This window comes from Onychostoma macrolepis, chromosome 07 (genome assembly GCF_012432095.1).
Source record: "Onychostoma macrolepis isolate SWU-2019 chromosome 07, ASM1243209v1, whole genome shotgun sequence".
Taxonomy (NCBI): Eukaryota; Metazoa; Chordata; class Actinopteri; order Cypriniformes; family Cyprinidae; genus Onychostoma; species Onychostoma macrolepis.
Window position 1 is genome coordinate 6814948 of NC_081161.1, and position 26213 is coordinate 6841160.

Here is a 26213-nt window from a genome sequence, read left to right on the forward strand (position 1 = left end):
TTCAAATATTTTATTAATTTCCAAGATTTTTACAGACCTGGAAATCACACTTTTTAAACTCCATGGTATTTCCAGGAATGTGGGATCAGATGAGAAATTGAAGCCCTAAGGAAGGAGACTTTTTTGTCTTGAACACTTTTTGGGGAACAAAATGAGACGCTAAAAAAGACTCAAGGGCAATGGTCAAAGATGTCCATTTAGTACATGTTTACAATGGAAAAACCACACAATGGATAGCAAAAATTAATTTTGTGTATACAGCCCCTAATTGTGCAAATGTATTAAATGTTACATTTAACACACTAGATGCAGTGATCCAATCACTACTTACAAATAATAAAGCATTTCTATATTCATTTCTTTAATATCTAATATAAAACAGTAAAATTGAAATACAAAGGAGACACAGAATGAACTTTTTACACTCTCAAAAATAGTTATTCCCAGCCTTTCTGAAAGCAATTTGTCACGTCTACACACGTTTTGACTTCTGTCTAATCTAAATCATACAACAAAAGAAAGAAACAGAATATACAGACATACTGTACACATCAGTAATGAAGAATAATAAAGTTCAACAGACCTCTTATTTCAAAGTTTCCAAAAACACAAACAGAGCATCAGAGCCCTGAAAATCAGAAAGCAAGTGAAATGACCCTCGGTGGCAAGCAGTTGATCATGTGGATTGTGTGAATGCGCAGCAGTGGAGGCCTGTCATCTCTGTCGGTACACAGCACATCTGTTCAATGACTTGCAGCCCAATTGCATCAAAGACGACGCAGGATTTGACCGCCGCCTGGTCAGTGTTGATTCCAGCAGAATGATGAAATATTCTAGCAATGTTTTTGTCAGAATAACAAAGACAAGCTTCATCCACAGGGGATTAACCTATCAAAGTATAGGAAGTTAATATTCATGGATGCTCTGTGTTTTCTGAAAGAATGATACAACAGCTGTGCTTCACAACCCAAATATGAGAGAACGTGAATTATAATTCAATGGTAAAGTGAATATTACAGCAGGACATGAATAAATTCTACTGTTATGGTTTACACAAACATTCAATAATTAAAAAAAAAAAAAGCCTGTCGTTGGGCTAAGTATATGCATAATGTCAAAGCTGATTTTTTTATTTTTTTATTTAGTTCAAGTGCGTTCAAATATAAGGACAAATGTGTTTGTTTTTGAATTTGGCTAAAAATTGAATGAATGCAGTACTAGCATCCTTTTTTTCGTCTCAATCCAGACAGTCCAAAAGAGTCACAAATAACACTATGTCTGAGGGGAAGAGATGATGACTAGAAATTTTCTCCTTATACAATTGCTCCTACTTCTGGACAAACCTGGAAGCTGCATGTGACAAGCACAGTGATGATCATATTTAATAACATTGCACTGACTGAAGCAACTGTGGCAAATAAAATCACATTTACAATATTATCTGGCTGAAATTGTAGATTTCGAGCACTATAAGCCAAATCGGGCCGGTGTTCGTTTTGGTGTCATGGGCGCTTCCTCTCTCCTTCCTGGGGTGCAGATCTTTATTGCCCTGTTTGGAAATAATGAAAAGACGTGTTTATTTCAGAAGGTTAATTTAAACAGAAAGGTTGTGTGTGTGACTGTGATGTGCCACGCAGCAGAAGTTGTGAGATTTGCTCTAAGGTTAAATGAGAAGAATAGACAGAGCGGTGACGAGGAGCTTCGGGCCGAGAGAAAAGGACAGTTTGTCTCTTTGGGGACCTGCGGGACGAGGGTCTGATGTAGCTGACAAGGCGATCTATCATCTTTAATTACAGCGGTGCACAGCGCTCCCCTCCTCACACCGCCAGCAATTACATCCATCAGGCCATGACCCTCCTGCTCCTCCACCACAGACTCAGCTCACACCTCCATCACTTCACTTTCTGCTGCCTGCCATCCCAACATTTGAACTTTTAGCCAATTTTATACTTTTCTCTTAAGGAATATTCCAATGAACTTTTACATTTTATGAAGAAAATGTGGGTTGCAGAACTCTCTACACGGAGTGGTTGCAGAAGCTCGCTTCTCCATTTAGACATTATTTTGAGTGTTTTTCAGCATGTTGCTATGCGGATGCAGTATTAAAGGTTCACACAGAATTTTCTGAACATTTATACACACGTAGGCCATTAAATGTAGATGAGTTTGTTTCTTCATCTTCACAGACTGGGAGAAATTTAACAATACATCACTTGCTCGCCACCAATGGATCCTCTGCAGTGAATGGGTTAAAGCTGATTAAAAACATCACAATAATCCACACCACTCCAGTCCATCAATTAACATCTTGTGAAGCAAAAAAAATGCATGTTTGAAATAAACAAATCCATCATTAAGGCAGAGTCCATAATCCATAATAACGCTTCCTCAAAGTTCAAAATCCACTGACATTTTTGTTTAGAACTTTTCTAGACTGTTTTCACTTGATCTGTGCATATTTCACTTTTATAAACACTACCTGCTACAAAGACTCGGTAAGATAATATATGTTTACTTGTGCATTGCACTACAAATCATCTTGCACTGCTTCCCCTAAAATATCTCTTTTGCACAATCTCATGTACAGTATTTATGTAAAGTTCTTGAACAGTCTCACTCAGATTATGTGTATGCATAGTCAACTATTTACAGTACAAGTATAGTCAGATGGTTAACTGCGTATAGGTTTATAATTGTTTTTCTTTTACTTCTATTGTTCTATGTTTATATTTATGTTAAATTAGTATGTAGCACTGTGGTCCTGCGAGACACAACATTTCGTTTAAATTTCGTTCACAAGATTTTGTGTCCAAACATGTAGCAAAATTACAATCGACTTGAGCTATACTTTTTCACCGGAGAAAGCAATATTATGGATAGAGGACTCGCATTTTAGCTGGATGCAACAGTTTGAAGCTAAAAACATCTTGATGGATTTATTACAAACACGGCACCCATTCACTTGTAACGCTAAATTTCTCAGAATCTGTTCTGAAACAAACACACCGAATTATTCCTTTAAACTTCAAGAAATGTCCTACATTTGCGTTTAAAAATGCCAGTGGAATGAAAAAGCAAGGTCTAAAGCTGAACTTCTTTTAACTTGAGCCCTGCATTTTTAGAATGGCACATCACACTCACAATTACAACATCATGTTTACCTGAAAAAAAAAAAAATGTTGTGTGAATGTACTTTTTGTACTTTCAGGAAAATGGTTATTCTTATTTTACCGCTTTTCCAAAAACAGAATGTGTTTAAAAATCTTAACATCAAAATCAAACAAAATGAAAATATTTGAAAATGGAAATGAAAGACTCTTTTGTCTCATCAGGAGGCATCGACCCAGATCACTAAAAACCAGCAGAACACCTTAGCAACCGCACATCAACACCCTGGCAACCAAGCACAACTTCAAGGCGCTTTATGGCAGTGATTTTCAAAGAACTTTCTTCAGAAGAAATGTAAAATGTCCTCTAAGTGACCTGTGGGTCCCGCAGGACTCCGGTCAGGTGAGATGAGCTGTGATCTCATCTTAGATCAGCCAGCGTCTTCCTATCAGCTTATTTAAAACCCCATGAAGGCATCAGAGCCCAAGAGGGAGGCCGGCACCTTAATTATCCATCTCCCCATCAAGCAAATCAAAAGTCTAATCTCCACTTTTAATGTGATTATTGTCAGGACGTCCATCATGCCGACAGTCAGCCGAAGGCTTTGATTCAGAGATAAAAGTCCTGATTAATTAATGAAGTGTTATTTTACAGGACACATTTCTCGCTTTTGTGGAGCTGACAGGTGTGTGTAAAATTAATTTCCCGGATTAGTCCGAAAATTAGCGTCTGTCTCTCTCCTCCCCGTCCGTGGCGGCACAATTTAAATTGCTACAGTAATGGGGGTCAGCCAGGAGTCAATATTATTTCTTTTTCTCTCCTGTGGAGACGGGAGGTGAGAAAAGCTCATCATGGGGAAGACAAGGAGATGTTAGGTGAGGAAAGAGATGGGTGTGAAGGGGATAATAGCCTTCCCAAAAATTGCGACATTAGTATTTCAGCACGGCAGCCATTTGATGGCTTCCGTCTAAATAGGACGATTCTGATTTTGTGAGAGTGCGAGCAGTCGCTCTAAAGAGCAGAAAGTGACTCTAAACTCTGAGTGACAGCAGTGATGGCTGAAATACCTGACGCTGCCCAGATTGTTCTTCCTATCCTGCTCCTCTTTCCGTGCACGGATCTGTTGTTGTGCGAGAGACATCTCCTCCTCCATGTTGGTAATCTCCTCTTTGGCTCTCCTTCGGTTCTCCTGGAAGAGCGACCAAAAGTGAGTGAGACAAATGTGACCCTGGACCACAAAACCAGTCATAAGCAGCACAGTGTATGGGTCAAAACTATCGATTTTTCCTTAATACCAAAATCATTGAGATATTAAGTAAAGATCATGTTCCATGAAGATATTTTGTAAATTTCCTACCGTAAATATCTCAAAACCTAATTTTTGATTAGTAGTATGCATTGCTAAGGACTTCATTTGGACAACTTTAAAGGCGATTTTCTCAATATTTAGATTTTTTTTTTACACCCTCAGATTTCAAATAGTTGCATCTCAGCCAAATATTGTCCTATTTATCCTAACAAACCATAAATCAATGGAAAGCTTATTTATCCAGCTTTCATATGATGTACAGATTTCAATTAAAAAAAAATTGACCCTTATGACTGGTTTTGTGGTCCAGGGTCTCAAAGGCGTACTTGTATGTGTTGTGTGTGATGTTCAGGAAGGATGTTGCTCACCTGTCTGGTCTTTCCTGCATGTTTGATGCTGTAGAACATGGGTCCCAGCTCAGCAAGCCACTCGCCGTCCACCGCTGTCACACACTGCATGTACTCCTGAAACACAAACACGCATACATGTCAACAAATCACTATATTGAATAATATGTTGTTGGTAGTATAAAATCTCAACATTGTGAATATCATGAAGATTTAATGTGCTTTTTATTCAGAAGCAAAAAAGATGATTGCGTGGATTCAAAACTGAAATTTGTTTAGCATGGCTTAATGTTAATTAATTCATATATAAATACGTTTTCAAACTTGGTTTTCACAGTATTTTCAAAAAGTTTCAAACCAATTTAGAGCAAATTCACAAATATGGACAACATACGGCCACAAACATGCATACACACATATACATTAACAGTAATTTTGTGAAATATTAATACAATTTAAAATATTTTTTTTTTTATATATTTTAAAATGTAATTTATTCCTGTTTGGGCAAAGCTTAATTTTCAGTGCACTTCAGTGTCACATTATCCTTTATCCTTTACATATAACATTTTTGCTACTTAATATTCTCGTGGAAATCATGATACATTTATTTTTCAAGATTCTTTGTTGAACAGAATGTTCAAAAGAACAACAGCATCGATTAATAGAAAGATCAGAAAAACAGCATTTATTTGAAATAGACAATTCTGTAACATTATAAATGTCTTTAAATTAATTAAAATTAAGCAGCAAAAACTTCAACATTGATAATAATAATAAGAAATAAGCACCAAATCAGCATATTACAATGATTTTAAAATATATTAAAATAGAAAACAGTATTTCTATTAAATAATTTAGTGCTAGTATTTTAACAATAATTATAAGAATTATTATTTATTTTAATTAAAAGTGTCATTTACATAACTTTTATAAATACAACATTGGAGAAACAACAAAATCATAAAATCAAAACGACAAAAAAAAACAAGAAAAAAAAAAAAAACTGGATAAAGAAATGTTGCAAGCTAGATTCAAACTTGCACCCCCCCATATAAGCACCAGAACGCAGTGTCAGATGTGTCAGGGCATGTGCACTAACTAACCGTTATAGCAAACCGTGATTCATACTAACTGACGTCACTTCACATTCAAGAGCTGAGGAGGAAGAAGTACCTTAGTGGTCATGACCAGCTCATGGTAGATGATGTAGTCGGGGGTGTAGCCCATCCCGAACAAAGCACTGGTGGGGTGCAGATGGCAGGGCATCCCAGTTCTCACATTCACATACTCCCCTATTCCCTAAACAAACAAATACACGTCATGAAGAGGTTTCACATGCCGCTTGATGAAACGGAATTGCCATTGCCAAATAGTTGTGTACCTTTAATTTAGCAGCCTGGTGAAAGTATGCAGCACAGATGCACTTCCTGATCACATCCCAGTCTGAGCCGCAAGAGACCAGATTCATTTTCTGCTGCACCATGATGTCTTTGAGCTGAGCTCGCACCTCACGCACCTGTGACACACCACATACTGTTATTCATGATAAACTAAAGAAAATAAAAGAGGAAGCACACTTATTTAGTGCTGAAATTACACACCTCAGCTTTCAGAGACAGACTATAATTAACTACTACAGGGTTTCTTTTTTTTAAAGACCAAATAAAGAAAATTTAAGGAACACAATGTGTTGTATTTGCAACACTTCAAATTTTAAAATACAACCAATATCCATTACTTTTTCAACTTTTTAAAAGGCTTGAATACCTTTGCTTCCAACCACTAGACTAAGTAAATATCTTTTATTGTACCTTACGATCAAACTGCAAAAAACCTTATGCTCTTTCTCAGTATTTTTGTCTTGTTTTCCAGTGCAAATATCTAAAGATGATTAAATGAAGATACATTTACTTCAGAAGCAAAATGACAGAAGTAGTCTTGTTTTTTTCATGATTTAAAAAGAACAAAGATCTGCCAATGGGCTTAGAAAACTATTTAATTCAAAGAGATTACAAGTTTTTATTTCCAACTGACAGATATTTGTTCTTGTTTTAAACATAAACTCACTTAATTTTGCTCACTTCTCAGAAAAAAAGATTTTATATCTTAATCTTGTACCCTTAAGTAAATGAGTCTTGATTTAAGGATGACTTAAAGAAATTTGTATGACAAAACAATTTTTTTTTTTTGTTAGCAATGTATGCAATATTTAATGCCGTGACATGACAGGAATTTAAGACCTTCTGCTCTGATTAAGACCTATGTCTCAATATTTCCCTTAAACAGGGATATTATCGCTAGCTAAAACTCTTAAAACATTTTTGTTAATTGAAAAAGCTGAAATAAAAAAAACAATATAAATATTAGATGGAGGAAATAAAATAGAAATGTTGCCTTGACAACGAACTGAAGTAAGATGAGGAAATAAAATTACCAAAAGAAAGAAAGAAAGAAAGAAAGAAAGAAAGGGAGGGAGGGAGGGAGGGAGGAAGGAAGGAAAGAAGAAAGAAATTAAGAAAGAGAGAGAGAGAGGGGGAGAGAGGAAGGAAGGAAGGAAGGAAGAAAAAGAAAGAAAGAAAGAGAGAGAGGGAGGGAGGAAGGAAGGAAGGAAGAAAGAGATGGAGGGAGAGAGGAAGAAAGAAAGAAAGAAAGAAAGATTAAACCTAAATGGTATTATTAAAATAACAACCCTAAAGCTAATGAAAATGACATCAGTACGTAATAAAATGAATAAAAATGAAACTAAAATGAAAAAATAATTAAAAATATCATTCAATTCAGACTTGTTGTAAGCAAACTTTCACGCCCACATACAAAGCTTGTTGAAAATGCAGCTTATATTACTACTCACTTCCCCGTGTGAAGAGGAAAAAAGCAAAAAAATGCACATTTACCTGTAATGAGCAGAGACGTTGCCTTTTTAAAAAAAAAAATTTTTTATGCAAAACTATTTTGGCTACCATTCTATGTGGGCTTCAGGGAAATAAAATAACAAAAAGAATGATACTGCCCTATAATAAATTGAATTTGATTAAACTTGACGCCTCAAGTTAAGGTACCTTTCGCATGGCTTTGGTGTGGATGAAGTGATCGTTACACCAGATGCTGGAGTAATTGTTGTTCTTCCACTGCAGGTAAACGTTGAGGTAGGTCAGGTGATCACTCTCAGGCACCGAGAACTTCTCTCTCACCTGGTCACTCTCCTCCTCTCGACCCTAGACAAGTAACGGCAGATTTGAACGGTTGCCACATTTACAGATCAAAATGTTCTAGTTATGAGTCTGTTTATGCCTTTGAGCGTGCGAAGAACACTAGAACACAATGCACATTCGGTACCTTTGGTCTGTAGAAGATGGACGGCACGGACAACATGGAGACGACGATGAGAATATCTGCACTGCAGCCCATGTCACATGACACGATCAGCATTTTAGACAGAGCCGGATCCAGAGGAAACTCCACCATGAGCCTCCCAGTGGGCGTCAGAGCGCCTAAACAGGGACGAGAAGAAACCATCCTCAAATACAGGCAAAAGTCAAAAGGGATTAGACAGCACATCTTTCAAAAGTGCTGATGGTGGGAAAATGGTTCCACTTTGAGATTCTGATCAAACTTTTTCAGAAGCTCAGATTTCAAAGATTACATGACAGACTAAGAAGATTAGTGAGAGAGCGGCGTGAAAAGCAAGAGCAGATATTTGGGCAGGTAAGCCTTAATCAGAAATAATCTGCTGTTAACACGAGACGAGAGCTAGAGAGAAAAGTGCTCCACATAGTCAAATCCTCACAAACCCCGAGAGATACGCAGGAAATGAGATTGAGATCCCTCTCTGGTCACACAGACAGTTTTACTTCAGTTGCTACAGCTGAACTTTGAGTAAGACCTTAATACTTCACTGCAGCGCTTAACAAGTTTCAATCTACCCAACTAGAATCCAAGATACACTTGAGAGTAACTCAAAGAACTCAGCGTTTTATCCCCCAAATAAAAATAATGTCACTACCATCACTTATCTTTAAACACCGATATATCCAAACAATCTAGTGAATATATCAGAATCAGTGTTATTGATATACTACTGTATTTTTTCCCAATATTTGGATTAGATTCGATATTTTTATATTTTCTTTTTTAATTTTGATCACATTCATTTTTCATTCCTTTTAATTTTTTAATTGAAGATTTAGTAATTTTGTTGTGAGTTTTTGCCATTCTTATTATTTTAGTTTTTTGTTTTATGTCTGTGCTGTTTTCAGTTTATTTAGTTCTAGTTATTTTAGTACTTTAACTTAAGCTAAAGAAAATGAGAAACGCTGCCTTGGCAACTAACTGAAATAAAATAAGTTCAATGTTTTTAGATTTGATTTTATTTCAGTTAATGTTCATTTTTATTTCAAACAATGAACATGTTTATTTATGGTTTAAATTTGAGCTAACACGCAATGTTATGTTTTCAGAGTACAATATTAGACTATGTTGCTGACAATACACACTGAATGAAATAAAATACACTAATTACCCAATAATTCAAAAATTATATGAAAAGCATGTGCAACAATTAAAAAAAAAAAAAAGTCAGCATGAAACGCAAATTAAAACTTTTCTTCCCTATTGTGCCGTATAAATGAGTGAAAGACTCAAGACTCAGAAAAACATGAAGGGCTGGACATGATTTTGTCCATTGGAACATAGAAAGTGGGTGTTGCAAATAAATTATTTCTAATAAAATACTCCAATATTCTATAAAAACTAAGAATTAACCATTTTGATTTTCTTGCTGACATGAAATACTTTATTTCACTGTAAACACTGCCCAAAATAAGTTCTTGACACTATTATCTAATAGCACAGTTCAACTCTAAGAACAGATTCACTCTTGACTGTACCTTTGAATAAAATGTGTCAAAAGGAGGACAATAAGTAAAAACAAAAGGTTTATGTGGTCTTATGCGGATTCTCTTTCTCAGGGCAGTGTCTGAGGCTGGTGGTCTCACCTGTGTTGTCAAGCGCTCCCAAGATCCACAGCTGGTACATGGAGTTCAGCATGTTGTCTTCAGGCGGCGGGTCCATGAAGTGGAAGAGCAGGAGTTCTTGAACTCCCAGTGACTTGAGCAGCAGCACAACATTGGCCAGGTTAGTGCGCTGGATCTCTGGGATAGTGGAGGTGAGCATTTCATTCTTGAAGGCACTCTGAGTGTATAACCTGAAGTGGACCAACACAAAAGGTAAGAGAGGTCAATTCATTTGCTATAGACATTTTAACATGTCCAAACCCAATGTGACGCAGTGGCCAGAGAAAAATCCAGGGTATTTCTTGTTAGGGAGCTTACACACTATAGAAAACGTAGATAAGTCCTTTTAAATTAAATTAAATTTAGTCTTGGTGAACATAAGGGGCTTCTACAACTTATATTAAAAAAAAATCTTGATTTTTCCGAACTATTAACCATAGTATAGGGAACACTATTCACTATTAACTACCTGCTTTTGATCATGCACATTACTAGCACATTGGCTGATTATTAGTACTTATAAAGCACATATTGATGCCTTATTCTGCACGACCATATTCTAGATCCTTTAACTCTACCCCATACCGAAACTTATATTTTAGTGAATATATTTCACTAAATATATATTTATGAATATATTTTCTAATCTAAAGTGTCACCATATATTTAAAACTTTGGGTAAATTTGAGTTATTAAAACTTCAATGATTAAGAATATTTTTGTTTAATCTTTATATACACAGAGCGAGAGAGAGAGAGAGAGATGAAAATGTAAAAAAAAACCACTTATTTTCATTTAAAGAAACATTTCTAAAGTTTTTTTTTTTAGAAATTTACTAAAATTACAAAAACTAAACTAAAAAAAGCTAATTGAAATATGAATGAATAGTGTATTAGTATATAAATAATAGTAAAATAAGTTTATATTTTAGTTAATAGTTTGTATTTTTTAATTAAAATTGCAATGCAAACAACTATATTACACATTAAATAAGTTCTGACTAGCTGTGATGTTGTTGCTTCACTGCAGCAGTCTGATGAATAATATTATTAATTTTATAAGTAAGTATTAGAATAAAATAAAGCGAAGTGGGTGAGAGTCTAGGAAAGAATCAGAATAAGCATATTTAATGTAAAAGGTCCAAATAAAGACTTGATGAATAAAGAATAAATCAGACAGATGCATGTAGCACACCATTAAAAAAAGTTTCCAACATCCCTTCTTTAAAAGATCCAGAGGGAAGCCCATAACAATGAGCCATTCCCAAACTACCCCTGAGCATCTTAAAATGTCACAGCTCTCCTCGCCGCGCCATAGAGACAGATCTGAGAGAACAGCAGATTTCTGCAGCTATTCAACTAAATGGATAATTCCTCAGAAGATGGTGTGAAGAAGAAGCTCTGTAGTACAACATATGCATTTATGCATATCAGTCCTACTGGCTCTTGTGAAGATGCCACAATCACAGCCAGAGCTTTTGAGTTATAGATTTAACACGCATGTCACACACATACACACGGCTTTTGGCCGCATTACAAAGCGTCTGGCTGAACAGAATTGATTCCTGATGTACAGATGTTCGGTAGAGGATATATGTAACTAATCCGGCAAGTGCCACACACTTTCACGAACAGCCAGAGACTCACAGGGAGGCAAAACAATCCCCTGCGTGCGTTTCCTTTGTGTGACCGCACAACAGCGAGACAGCGTGTCGCCGCATCTTTGGGACTGTGCAGATTTGGAAAAAGGTCACAGTCAAAAAGCCCACAGGAGCCTTTGTCTCACATTCTCAGAGGTGTAAACAAAAATTAAACTGCGTGAAATCCTCTCAAGATTACCGTCCCGTCCCCCTCCTGCGGTCGCCCTGCCTGACTGATAGAGGTTTCAGAAAAAAGGGACTGGTGATCTGAAGGAACGCCGTTCATCTGCCTGTATGAGCAGAGAGAGGCCAGGGTCTGTATTTACACTACAGAGACACCTGAGCGATTCGCTTTATTTGGATGATTCGTTCCAAAGTACCGGATCAAAAAAATGACTTGCTGTTTCAATCACTCAAGTTTCGCCATAAAGTCATCATGAAATAAAAATATATCCATGCATGTGTTTTACTTTCTCGTTTTTTGACCTCAGAATTTTTCATCAAATTATCCTAACTGGATCTTCCAGTGGAAACGACAGCCTTCTCTACCAAGTACCGCTCTATTGTTGAAATTAACTAGTATTTCTTTTTTGTTAATCTGTCATACTTGGATGTATATCACAATGTGAAAGAAAAGACTCGTCACTACTTCCACTACTAATTTCCTCTGCCTTTTGAAATAATAAAAAGACACTGCACAGCATTTTAGATTTCACTTTTTTTTTTGTAACATGATTTTTATAATAATATCACGTAACGTAAAAGTAAATAAAAAAACGTAAATTCAAATAAATAAAATGACTAAATTAAAGATTTTTTATAAATGACTTATTATATTTCAGCTAGCGGTGAAGGAAACATTTCTCATTTTCATTTAGTTACACTTGAAGTACTAAAATGAAAAAAATAAAAATGTACTAAAATAATTAATAAATAAAATATATAGTAAAATATATAATAATAAAAAAACTATATAGACGTTTAAAATAATAATAAAAAAATGACAAAAACACAACAAAATTACTAAAACTAAATAAAATTAAAATGAAACAAATTATAAAAATAAAATCCAAGTCAAAATATCAAAAGCTGACAGTCAGTGATACTAAAATAACACTGATGAAGTTTCGACTTATTTCACATGGTTTTACTTCCAAACTAATTTGTTACAAAAAATGAAGCACTTGCTTTGCGAATCAGTTTAACTGTATCATTAGTAACAACTGTTTCAAAATAATTATATTTTTTGAATCTGGTCATCCCTAAAAAGTTGAACATAAAATAACAAAATCACGATGAAATCATGGAAAATGAGGGCGACTGACAGGTTGTTAACCAATCTGATATGGAAGTGGGACACTCAATTCTCAATTGAGATTTTTGATTCTCAGTTCTCTGAATCATTTACATTTTTTTAACACAGCATCATTCCAAGTCTGACTTAGACCCACTATAAAATTTGCCATTGTCATAAACTGAAAACTGTGTGCGCCCCTTTGCTCAAGAAAGATCAGCGGTCTTTACTGATCTGTACTTACCTGTAACACTGCCCCGGGCCTGTTCTTCCTGCTCTTCCAGCCCGCTGGTTTGCATTGGCTTGACTGATGGGGTACACCTGCAGCGCATCCATGCCAATGCGAGGGTTGAACACCTAAACAACACAAAGTAATAATTCTGTTAGTATCAGATGTGCCATTCCCCTATTAAAGAAAGCAGTTTCACATGGTTTTACCTTCAGTTTGCAGTAACCAGAATCCACCACAAACATGATGCCGTCCACAGTCAGAGACGTCTCAGCGATGTTTGTAGCAACAATACACTTCCTCACTCCATCAGGAGCCTGACAATAAACACACAGGTTTAGTTCATAAACCATCTAAAGCGTTTTGTCTTATGATCAGAATCTTTTCCAACAGAGACCAAGGTTTACCTTCTGGAAGATCTTAGCCTGCAGGTCCGAGGGCAGCTGGGAGTAGATGGGCAGCACTGCCAGGGCCGGAGCGTTCTCTAGATCCTCCAGCCGCTCCACAATCTGATCTGACGTCACCTGCAGCAGCATAAACATCATTTGTGTTATGCATTGCCTCATTAGACAATGCAAGCTATATCAATAACTACATTTCTAACTAACCTTTTTATCTATGTGTGTGAATATATATATATATATATATATATATATATATATATACACACACATATATGAATATCACACATAAATACTACCAGTCAAAAGTTAAAAAGTCTGTAATAATAACATTTTTAAAAACAGACAAATTATAAAATATTATTAAATATTAAACAACTGTTTTATATTTTACAATTTAATTCAGTCCGTTGACCGCAAAGCTGAATTTTCAACAATTTCTTCAATATTTTAGCATCATTGCTCCAGTCTTCAGTGTCACATGATCCTTCAGAAATCATTCAAATATTCTGATTTGGTGCTCAAGAAACATTTCTTCTCATTATCAATGTTGAAAGCAGTTATTTGCATTTTTGTGGAAACATTTATATAAAATTTAGGGGTAAAAAAAAAAAAATCCTTTTATTCCAAAAATAATGCATTAAACTGAACAAAAGTGTCATTTAAAGTGAATTTCTGTTTCAAATAAATGCTTTTATTTTGAGCTTTCTATTCATCCAAGAATCCTGAAAAAAATGCTGAATCATGATTTCAAGAAAAATATTAAGCAGCAAAAGATTTGTTGTTGTAGTATTAGTTTGATTTCTGAAGGATCGTGTTACACTGATCCTGGAGTAATGATGCTGAAAATTCAGCTTTGCCATTACATTAATAAATTAGACTTTTAAAATATATTCAAATTAAAACATGACTAATTCACAATATTACTGTTTTTACTGCATTTCTGATCAATGAAAACAGAAGTGTACATAAATTGCAATTCCATTCATAACATCATTTGCGTGACTACAGAATCTCCTAACCTCAATGTCCTCCTGACCAGGCATGAAGATGAGGATGTCACCCACCATCCCGCTGAGATGAATCTGCAAGGCCTGTTTCACAGCCGCCTCCACATAGTCCTCCTGAGGAACCTGAGTCACACCAACACTCAGCGTCAGTACAGCACCCCAACCAGCTTCAGCTTCAACTAAAGACGCTATTAACACCTCACCTTGCTGAACAAGATATCCACTGGGAACGTCCTGCCAGGAATGTGGAAAATAGGAACATTGCCGAAGAATCCTGCAAATTTGTCCGAGTCCATGGTGGCAGATGTGACAATGAGCTTCAAGTCTGAGCGTCTAGACACCACCTAAGTAATCAAAAGCCAGGTTGATAAAAGGAAGAAGGGAGAAGATGACTCATCAGTATCACAATCTAAATTCGACAGTACTCTTTAACCATCCATATAAGCAGCGATCAAATTAGTGTATGAAAACCAATTAAAATTGACTATGGGGAAAACAGTTTTTATTATGGATTGATGTGAAAGTGGAGGACAGACAGATGGACCGTAATGGCTCACCTCTCGGAGAAGCCCGAAGAGCACGTCAGTGTTGAGGGAGCGCTCGTGGGCCTCGTCCATGATTACCGCGCTGTAGTGGTCCAAATCTGACTCCCGCAGAGATTCCCTCAGAAGAATCCCATCCGTCATGTATTTTATTACAGTCTTCTCTGATGTACAGTCTTCAAAACGGATGGCATAACCAACCTGGTATAAACATAAAAGAGAAAAAAAACCTTAGCTATGGAAAGTGCTGTTATTATAACGATACAGTTTTACAATAATATACACTACTGGTCAAAAGTTTGGAATAATTATGAGATTTTTTTTGTATTGTTAAAAGAAGTCACTTATGCTCACAGAGACTGCATTTGTTTGTTAAAAATACAGTAAAAACAGACATATAGTAAGGTATTATTAAAATTTTAATAGCTGTTTTATATTTTAACATTTTAAAATGTAATTTATGCATGCCATGGCAAAGCTGAATTTTCAGCATCATTACTCCAGTCTTCAGTGTCACATGATCCTTCAGAAATCATTCTAATATATGGATTTGTTGCTCAAGAAACAAGGCTGTATTTTTTTGAATAACATTACAGCAAAAAAAGTAATATTATGAAATAGTATTACAGTTTAAAATTATTTTCTATTTTTAATATATTTTAAAATGTAATTTATTTCTGTGACACCATCATTCAAGTCTTCAGTGTCACATGATTATTCAGAAATCATTCTAACACATACATATTTATACATAGTATATTTTACAATTCATATATAAAATTGTAACATTTTCAAGATATTATAATATATACACTTTCTTTTTGGTCAACAGGCCATTCATGGATGCCAAACAGAATCTAGAAATCAACAATGGCATTACTATATTAACATACAACAGAAACTTATTCACATCAGTGATATTTTAGTTTAAATTATGTATCATTTTATTATTTTTTTTTAATGTCTATACATTTTTTAATTAATTTTATTTTTAGTTATTTAAGTACTTCAACCTAAACTAAATTAAAATTGTATTATTATTATTATTATTTCAGTTAACATTTATTTTATTTCAAATAACAGAATAATATTTAACTTTTTTTTATGGTTTTAGTTTAGTTTTAGTTAAAGGTGCTGTATGTAAGTTTTTGACTCTTCTAAAGGCAAAAAAAAAAAAAACATAATATGTTTGCAGATATTTAGGAAACATGTTATGTTTACATAGCTGTTTCTCTGAAAAATAATGCTATAGCCAGTAATTCTATTCTGAAATGTGCGTTCCGGGGCGGATTGCAACCGCTAGCTGTCAATCTTACATACTTCACCTTTAATGACAACAATATCCTGCAATATCCAATGTCCTGCAGCTTACAAAATCTCATTATTTAATGAAAAATTTGCCTTATTAAATGAACTATTATTTATACGTTTTTTTTTCCTTCTGGGCCTTAAATTGAAGGAATTAAACAATATTTTGCTGAATGTGTTTTTGTGCTGGCACCTTGACTGGTTTAGGCCTGTCATGAATAAATAAATATGACCATAAAACTGCCAGTAGGTGGCAGCAAGTATCTGTTTTAATAAATGACTTAAACGATTTGTTCAAAAAGCTGATTCAATTAGAATAACGGTCTGAATGGACCGTTGAATCACTGGCTCACTCGATTAGTTCAGAAACTGATTAATTCAAGGAACGAAACACTGTGTCTCTCTGCACTGTTGTATTAAAATTAATAGCACATTTGTGGTCGCGCACATGTGCTGATATTCAGAAAAGTACATTGCTTGTGAATATAAAAACATAAAATGCATTCTAAATGCATTAGGCTTCATCGCACTGTGAATGCTTTTGGACTCTCAAAACGTGTTTTGTTTGTTTTTTGCAAAGTCGGTGACATACTCGATATTGTCCGCTCTGCTATCGTCTATCAGTACCTCACAATCACACATACAGCACAGTATGTCAGGGGAATGTCTTTAAATTCTAATCAAGGAAAACCATACCGTATGTTGTCTTATTTTTAAAGTAATTCAAAAGTTGTGCGTGAACCATTTTGCGTGAAAAATGACCAAACCTTGCATTAGCTTGTGCGCAGCTTGTTACAGTACTGAGTTCTGATTGGCCAATCGCCATTAAATTAGGCTATCATAAGTAGAGAATTTTAACATTTCATTTGCATGATAAGTTTTAGCCTACATAACACACAACATTAATAATCCAAAGGAGATAGAAAGAGGGAATGGTGGTTTTACAGAGGGGATGCTTTTTGTAATTTTTTTCAACCAGCCCTGAAAACATCATCCTCTCAGTATTGGCTTCTGGGTAATATAACATGCAAGTCACTTCAAATCCACCAGGTGGCAGTATTTCTCCATTATATTAATATATTTGTCAAGAAAATGTACAGAAAATTGGTTCAGGCACACAAGATGTTAGGCACCAACCTCTTCTCCCAGGCTACTGTTAATTTCTTCGCTGACTCTCTTGGCCACACTCATGGCTGCCACTCTGCGGGGCTGTGTGCAGCCCACCATGCCATAGCTGGTGTAACCGTCCTCATGAAGATACTGCGTCAGCTGAGTCGTCTTACCACTGCCCGTTTCCCCCACCACAATCACAATATTGTTATCCCTACCAGAGAGACACAAAGAAAAACATCAGCATACCGGGTGAGCAGACACATGAGCTCACAAAGTTAGTGGCAGAGTTTGTTCTTAAGGAAGCACATAAGTGAACTGATTTTAGTGTCAGAACCTGATGATGTTGAGCAGCTGTTGGCGAACAGCAAAGATGGGCAGATACTGCCTCTGCTCTAACAGAGTCTTCTTCTTAGCAAACTCACTGCTCGCTTCATTCCTCTCCTTCATGTGATCAGCAAACTTCTGCTCCGCTCTGAAAAGATGAAAGATAAGATAGAGCCCCATGAAGAATCTACAGATGTTTTTTAAATTATTACGTGCTGATTTTGGGGGAAACAACTTCAGAAATCATTCTAAAACGCTGATTTGCTGATCAAGAAACATTTCTTAATATCAATATTAAAAACACTCGTGCTGCTTAATATTTTTGTGGAAATCATGATAAATGTTATTTTCAGGATTTTTTAAAGAATAGAAAGTTCAAAGGAACAGCATTTATTTGAAATAGAAATGTTTTGTAACATTATAAATGTCTTTACTGTCACTTATGATAAATTTAATGCATCCTTGAGAAATAAAAGTATGAAGTTCTTTCACAAAAACATCTTACGGATCCCAAACTTTTGAACAGTAGTGATGACAGTTTGCCATGCATCATACCTAGATCATGAGCAAATGTGACCCTGGATGACAAAACCAGTCTTAAGTGTCAATTTTTCAAAATTGAGATTTATACATAATCTGAAAGCTGAACAAATAAGCTTTCCATTGAAGTATGGTTTGTCATGATAGGACAATATTTGGCTGAGATACAACTATTTGAATATCTGGAATGTGAGGGTGCAAAACAATCAAAATATTGAGAAAATTGCCTTTAAAGTTGTTCAAATGAAGTTCTTAGCAATGCATATTACTAATCAAAAATTAAGTTGAGATACATTTACTGTAAGAAATTTACAAAATATCTTCATGCAACATGATCTTTACTTAATAACCTAATGATTTTTGGTATAAAAGAAATATCGACAATTTTGACCCATACAATGTATTTTTGGCTATTGCTACAAATATATCCCAGCGACTTAAGACTGGTTTTGTGGGCCAGGGTCACAAATGTGTCTACAAGAGGGAATGAATATAAATATTTGTAAATATAGATGGAATCAGAAAATGATATATGACTAGGTTCACACAGCAGGCTAAAGTAGCCCAAATCCGACTTTTTGCCCAAATGTGACCCATATCTGATTTTCTTATGACAGTCTGAACAGCACAAATCCGATTTTTTCATATCAGGCCCAAGCCACTTTCATATGTGGTCCTAAATCAGATACATATCCGATGTTTTGCAATGCGACTTCTGTCTGAACGGCCATGTCGCATTTCATGCGATTTTTACGTCATTGAAATTCTGCACTGAAGGAAATCGTGCTCTCCTTCTTCTTAATATTCTTCTTCTTATCACTTCATTATTTAGGCTCTGATTGCACATTAACTTAAAAATTGCTAAACATGCACTAACACGAGCAGCATCCATTTTTATTACCGCAAACACAGTGCGCTGCGTCTGACGTCACGTCTCCTTCTGCACCATATACGGTTCACACATGAGACTGATGGCAGTCGCATTTAAATGACAATGTGAACAACAGCACAAAAAATTCAGGATTTCAGCAAAAATCCGATCTGAGCATTAAGACCTGCAGTGTGAACTAAGCCTAAGTGACATTATTTAACCTGTAATCCACTTTTCCGTCTTCTCCAACAGCTTTTCCATCTGATCCATCCTCCTCGGTTTTCTTGATTCCCATGATGTCACCCAGTTTGGTGCCAGCGAGCTCCCAGTGTTTGTGTTGTGCCTGTCAGGTGAAAGAACCAAATGTAACAACAATTATATCTACACTACTGCCTTGGAGCGAGACAAGTGTAAATGAAACATAAAAACCAGCTGTGCACCTTCTTTCTTTCTTTCTGCTCTCGGTGTCGGCGGACCAGCTGACTGCCCTTGCGGGAGATGATGGCCATGTCTGAGGTCGCGTCTTTCACTGGAATGACCGGCTCGGGCTGGAGTCGCAGGACAAACACAAAAGCATCAATCAAAGACTCATGAGTCTAGTGACACACAAATAAGCACATTCATGCTTAGAGACATCTGTACCTGCTTAGTGAAGACAATCCTCCCGTCCAGGAAGGGTGGCACGAGGTTATGGACAAGCAGATGGACTCTGGTTGCACCGTCTTCCTCAAAGTCCTCATCCACCTCCAAACGCTGAACCACTCCACTGGTGAGCATGCGGTTGGTCTCCCAGCGTTCATTATCCTGAAGAGAAACACATATGTGAGCAAGCATGGCACGTGTTGAGGTCTTTAAGGTGCAGATGGGTGAGGATGTGCATCGGTACCTCATTGATTTGCCGTTTCTGCGCTGAGATGCGTTTCTGGGTCTGCTTCTGTAGGATCTGCTCTCTCTTCTTCACATATTCTTCTGAACTGGATGTCAAGGGGTTGTGGAACTCATCAAAACCTTCATCCATCATGTACCAGTCTCGATCAGCTTGCTGTTGGACATAACACAGTGAGTGCTCACCAAAATAACATTGTGAAATGAACGTGAAATGTTTATACACACAGTCAAACCAAAACTTATTCAAACAACTTTCAAATTTCTCACATTATCACAGTTTATTCGCTATAGTTTAGAAAATGTTAAAAAGAAAAATATAATAATAATAATATATATATATGACAAGAACAGAGTCAGATAACTTTGATAGAAAGGTATGTAATGAATTAGGTTGAAAAGCTGTCGGCTGTTAAATTTAAGTACACAATTAGATAATACCAATTTAGGTCAACCAATTACTAAGCAATGCTTCATTTTGTTCAGTCTGTGGTGTAAAAAGATCACATTAGCAATTAAAAGAAAAACACTTAAGCAAAACATGGTCAGGTCAAAGTGTCAAATAATTTTTGGTCCCAAATATTCATCGATTTTACTGGTAGTCCACTGTATGAAGAATTTTTGGGTATAATATGTCACAGTTTACTTTATTTAGCTATCCTCACTTACATAAATTAACTATAGTGTCCTGCTCCCACTAGTAAAAAAAAATATCAAAAATTATAGCTGGTGTCTGAATCATTTTTGGTTTCACTGTGTGTATATATACACGTGTGTGTACTGTATATATGTGGACAAATTTGGATATAATTCAATTCAATTCAAAATTGCATTATTGGCATGACTGTAAAAAATATAATTTTGCCAAAGCTTGGAATATATATAATATATATCCAACTTTATATAGAATACAAAACAAACAAGCCAAGTTGTTTTTTCTTTAACATAGTATGCACTTATAAGTCACACACATTAAGATCAGGAACATATATTAGGAATCCTACGAACATAAACATAGCATTTGAAGAGGAAAATGACTGCATGAGGTTTAAGCACTCACCCTCTGATCTTCCTCCCACTGTTCCTTCTCTTCTTCATTATTAAACAGGATTCCGTCCTCTCTATCCTCCCTCTTATCACCTAAAAACAAGAGTCCATATAAATATCACACCATAGATGCCGTACAACACTGTTCAAAAAGATTCAGTAAGTATGGCAAGATTTTTGTTTTTGAAAGAAGAGTCTTTTCACCAAGGCTATGTGAAATACAGCCTTGTTTTTAAATTTATGTCACTGAAAAACAGAAATATTGTGAAATATCATTACAATTAAATTAACGGTTTTCTATTTTATGACATTTTAATTCTGCGTTGGCAAAGCTGAATTTTTAGCATCATTTCTCCAGTCTTCAGTGTCACATGATCCTTCATTCCAAAATGCTGATTTGTTACTTAATAAACCTTTCTTCTTATGATTAGTTGATCATATTTAGCCTGGTGTGTGGAAGTGTTATTTTTCTTTAATGAATAGAAAGTATAAAAAAAAAAAAATAAGTACAAAAAAATGTCAATACATCATTTAATTAATTAATTGCACCTAATTAATCGTGTTCGTTATTCATTGGCTTAATACATGTTCTTTATATTTAAGATGTTAGGTATTAGGAATTATATTTAAAAAATAATCTTAAGTAAATACAAATATAAAATACATAAGGAAATTATTAATATTAAAAAGCAAATAAATAGACTGGAAAAAAGTAAAAAACAATAAATCTAGACTTTGGAAAGTAACATACTTTTGAATTTTCAATTAATCAATATATACGAAGTAAAAACAGTAGTAATAAAGTTTAAAAATATAAAAGCAAAAATCTGAGTTAAGTAGTACACACACACACAAAAAAAAAAAAAAAAAATATTTTAAAAATCACATACAAAATAACAACAATCTCCACCAAAAGAACTTGGAGGAGTCTTTACCTTTTCCTCGGGACAGGCGTGGAGTGGAGCCAAGGTGCTTCCTGTCACTGGCCCACTCGTTGTATTTATATGATGGGGTTGGTAGAGGAGTTTCTGTTGGATATTGAGATTTACTTGACCTGAAAAACAAAAGTGACAGTGTAACATCTACTAATACTCCTTCTGACAACACAAGCCACGTCAGCACAAATAACCTTCAGCATTAATCGCTGAGGCTCTGATGAAGTGATTCACACCTGTCTCTCCTCTCACTGTCTCGGACTGAGCGATGGCTGCGCTCGGAGCGGTCGTTCTCCCGGTGTGAGGGGGCAGGAGACGGGCTCTCCCAGTGAGAGTGGCGTAAGCTGCCATATCCACTGTCATCCTCATCCCAGCTGGAGCGTGACGGAGTGGCCAAATCTGTGTGGACATATGAAACACACTTGATCCATCATTTACCCAAACTCCTGGAACAGTACTGCAGCTTTTGAAATCAGATTTTAGGTTTAGCTTTATTATAGTTAGGATTAGGGCTGCAAAATTTAGGGGAAAATGGAATTTTGGAGGGGAAGAAAAAAAAGTAGTAGTAGTATTAAGCAGCTTTTCTCACTCTTTCACTGAATATGATGGAATGAATTTAAGATGAAATTTAATTTATATATACATTATATAATACAATTAATGCAATATACTTCACTATAATTATAGTCATGTTAGGATGTATTATGACTTCTTAATACAGTTATAAGGCCGTACAGAATGAGTGCTTTTTGCTTATGTGTGGTTTCAATTGTTCCTATATTTTTTCATAAATTTAGAACAAATTTTATTATGAAATTTTTGGTGAATTGTGATTTGTTCTTAAAATCATCTGGAGGCACATTCACAAATTTGTGCGTACTCAAGCTTGGTGAATGAGACCCAATGTTCCACTTGGGTCAATCTCAGGAACAAATAATGCAGGAAATGACATTTAGCACATTTAGTAGTACTAAGGCTGACCGCACACTAGACGATTTTCAAATCTTAAACGATTTTAAAACCATGGGAGACCACAGACATGACAGTTCAAGCGATTTTTAGCCTTATAATCCTCTAAACGCACGCACTAGAGGATTCAACCAAACACTTGTCGACTGTAGGAATGATTTCACAGTGACACGAGATCTCACGGACACTCGCGAGATCAAACGTGACTAGAGAAGAAAAACAAATAGAGGACAATCAACGTTGTCAGCTGGCTCTCCCGGCGCGTGTTCCGTTTCACAGTGAAAAACAAAGTATAAAAAATAAAAAAAATAAAAGAGTATGGGTGATTTACGATTTGAGTTCGGGGACACTCCGTCTCGATCGGGAGCAGTTAAGTAACCGTAATGACACCACACAGTAGAGGATTTTTTTTGGACAAAAAAATCGCTTCAGACACGCCGCAAATCGGGCCACACCCCCCCCGTTCGGGGGTGCAAATCAGGCTTAAGATCACCCTTAAAATCCTCTAGTGTGCGGCCAGCCTAAAACTGATCAGGGCAGTGTGTTCTGAGCACATCTGTGAGCGTGACTGACCTTTGGGTCTGTTGCGGGGTGATTCGGGCTCATCGCGGCGAGTACCGCGGCTCATGCGGTCGGACCAGCCGTCCCTCTGGGAGCGTTCACTCCTCACGCTGCCATCACCCCGCTCAGAGCGACTGCTGCGGCTGTTTTCCCGTTCATCTGCACAAAGCCATAAAACCAAGATCAGAGCCTGACGCGGTGAGGAGGGATCTCTCAGGCCGAGAGCACCTGACTTACCTCTGTCTCGTCTTCTGTCTCTGTCACGGTAGCGGTCTTGGTCTCTGTCCCTGTCTCTGGATCTGTCTTTGTCTCTGCTCTTGTCTTCTTTGGAGGACGCATAAACCCCATGCTCACGTCTGTCCTTCTCCCTCTGTTGATGTTTCTGCTTGAACTCCTCACTAACTCCTCCTGGGTTTGACGGCGTTTCTGATCCAGTGACACGGTACTTCCTGCAGAAGCATGTGACAAACTCATGACTGCATTGCATTTATTTCCTTGATATGTGTCCTTGATATTTAACATGGGAGGCATTAGGAATATTGTGGATAATAAAATAATGAAAAATATTATAAAAATATTGATAACAAATATATCAAAATAAAATATATCAAAAATAAAGTACATAATATAATATATATACATAATTTAGCATCATTGATATACTACTATATTTTTGTTAATATTGAATTACATTTAGTTTTTATATTTTCTGTTTTCTTTATAGTTAATCTTTATAGTTGTGTTTTGTAAATTTTAGTTTTTTAATACACCTACACTTTTGATTAACTAAGTAAAAATTAACGTAATTACAAGGAGACCCAGAGCATATTTGTGTATTTATTGTTTCAGTTGTTCCTACATTTTTCAGAAATTTAGAATAAATTTTATTATGAAAATCAATGATGAATCATAATTGTTTTTATGCAGATTTCACGCCCCAAAAAAAGTGTATATACACACTTAGTGAATAAGGCCCACTGTTCTTTAAAAGAAAAAAAAACAAAACTGATGTCTATGTAACAAATAATTTTTTTTTAAGAACAACCCACCTTTCCTTTTTTTGATTCCCGCTATCGTCATCTTCTTGATTTTCATCATCAGACCCCGAATCGCTTTTTCCCTCGTCCCAGTCCTTGTAGGACGACACCTTGGATTTCTTGGGTTGATCATCCATTCTTTCCTTCCCCTCGCGCTCCTTGCGTTTCTGTGCGGCCAGCAGATCAAGGCCCAGGAGCGAGGTGCGTGGAGCTGGTGCTCTGAACACATGCTGTTCTGATGAAGCACTCTTCTTCTTCACGATCAGCCCCCCGACCTGAACACTGGGGTCACTCCCTTCCAGTCGATGCAGGGAGGAATCATCCTCCATCTCTGCTGAGGTCTTGACCACAGTACTCCGCTGATGGATTTCTGGTAAAGTGTCTAAAAGAGGTTGCCAAGAGTTACTAATTTGGGCCAAAAACGCACATGATCCTTTATGATCCTAGTAAACACATGCTGATAAAACATGACATTAATATGATTACATGTGATTTATGATAAGTAAACTTGTGTGTTAACTTTAAGGCCCGGTTTCACAAACAGGCTTAGCTTAGTTAAATTAAGATATTTAAGCAACTTTTACAAAAATGCCTTAGAAGAAAACATTAAGGTGTGCATCTTGACACAGAACAATGACACTGACATATTTTAAGATATGTCAGAGCGAGATATTTTCAGTTGAGACAGCTCAAACATGCATTTTAGTCTGGGATTAGCTTAAGCCTTGTCTGTGAAACAGGGGGTAAGTGTTAACTTGTCATTTAAATTTGTCTAAAATGCCCCTAAACAATTTAAGGGGCAAGTTTTGCCACTAGAAAATGTGATTTCTAATACTGATAGTTCCTTTCACAATATCATTACATATAATATATACAATAGATCACTACAGCTAGCCTAGCATTAGTCATGGAGGTATTAGCCATAGATATGTATACCTTAGTTTTGGTCTTAAAATATTACAAATAACTTTTAACTATAGTATTATGTTTGCAACGGTAAATTTTTGTATGGTTAAAAAACATTAACTGAACTGATAATATAGAAATCTGATCAGAAAACGACCGCTGCCGTTATATAAAAACTATCATATATCTAACGTTACGTTTATAAGAAACAGAGAGGGGTGTAGCTTATGGTTAAACGGCTCAGTGGTTTACATGATAAACCTCTTGATATGTTTGTTAATGTAAAGCAGTACTGTGGCACTATTCATTCATGAGAGAGAGAAAAAAAAACGGGTTTACCTTTCAAAAGATATCCTCAGAAGCCAGTCACATAAGTTCCTCAAATCAGTTCTACACGGTATGATAAAACTTCTGTAATGTATGATATAATAAAAATACTCAACGAAATAGCATAGCGGCAAACGTCAACAATGTGTACAGTAGGCCGCCATTACTATCCCAGCATTCACAGCCCAGTGACGTCCCATCCGACTCCTGAATGAATCACTTAGTGAACCGGTTGTTTCAAATGATTCAGTCAATCCGACCACATGCTGGTTGTGATGGAGGTTTTGATTCATATGGTGACTCGAATTTGTTGAATTCGTCCACCAAAACAATTTTGCGTGATGACTAGCGTATTGGTGAATGTTTTTTTTTTTTTTTTTTTAACCGATGTAATTGAATCAACCCGTTCGAAAGAACCGACTCACTTCAACGAGTCAGACTTAACAACGAATAGTTTCCAGCATATTTCATTATTTACTTTAATTTTATTCATTTA

General features: G+C 36.0%; 1 protein-coding gene across 2 annotated transcripts; it reads right to left on the reverse strand.

The window, feature by feature from the left end:
• dhx38 (DEAH (Asp-Glu-Ala-His) box polypeptide 38) lies at positions 1 to 25913 on the reverse strand. Of its 2 annotated transcripts, XM_058782585.1 has the most exons (28): positions 25730 to 25913; positions 24497 to 24866; positions 23685 to 23896; positions 23460 to 23606; positions 22154 to 22316; positions 21918 to 22036; positions 20996 to 21075; positions 19937 to 20092; positions 19693 to 19854; positions 19491 to 19598; positions 19272 to 19393; positions 17650 to 17787; positions 17340 to 17526; positions 14910 to 15095; positions 14556 to 14696; positions 14365 to 14475; positions 13349 to 13465; positions 13151 to 13258; positions 12957 to 13069; positions 9762 to 9970; positions 8104 to 8258; positions 7827 to 7982; positions 6149 to 6283; positions 5941 to 6066; positions 4786 to 4881; positions 4176 to 4297; positions 1434 to 1549; positions 1 to 888 (listed from the first exon to the last, which is right to left on the reverse strand). In XM_058782585.1, exons 2-27 carry the CDS (start codon positions 24811 to 24813, stop codon positions 1468 to 1470), a joined length of 3768 nt encoding a protein of 1255 aa, XP_058638568.1. In that variant the 5' UTR covers positions 24814 to 24866; positions 25730 to 25913; the 3' UTR covers positions 1 to 888; positions 1434 to 1467. The 2 variants fall into 2 exon arrangements, with proteins under 2 accessions (XP_058638568.1, XP_058638567.1); XM_058782584.1 differs by having other exon boundaries at positions 1 to 1549.
• Positions 25914 to 26213: the final 300 nt, after the last annotated feature.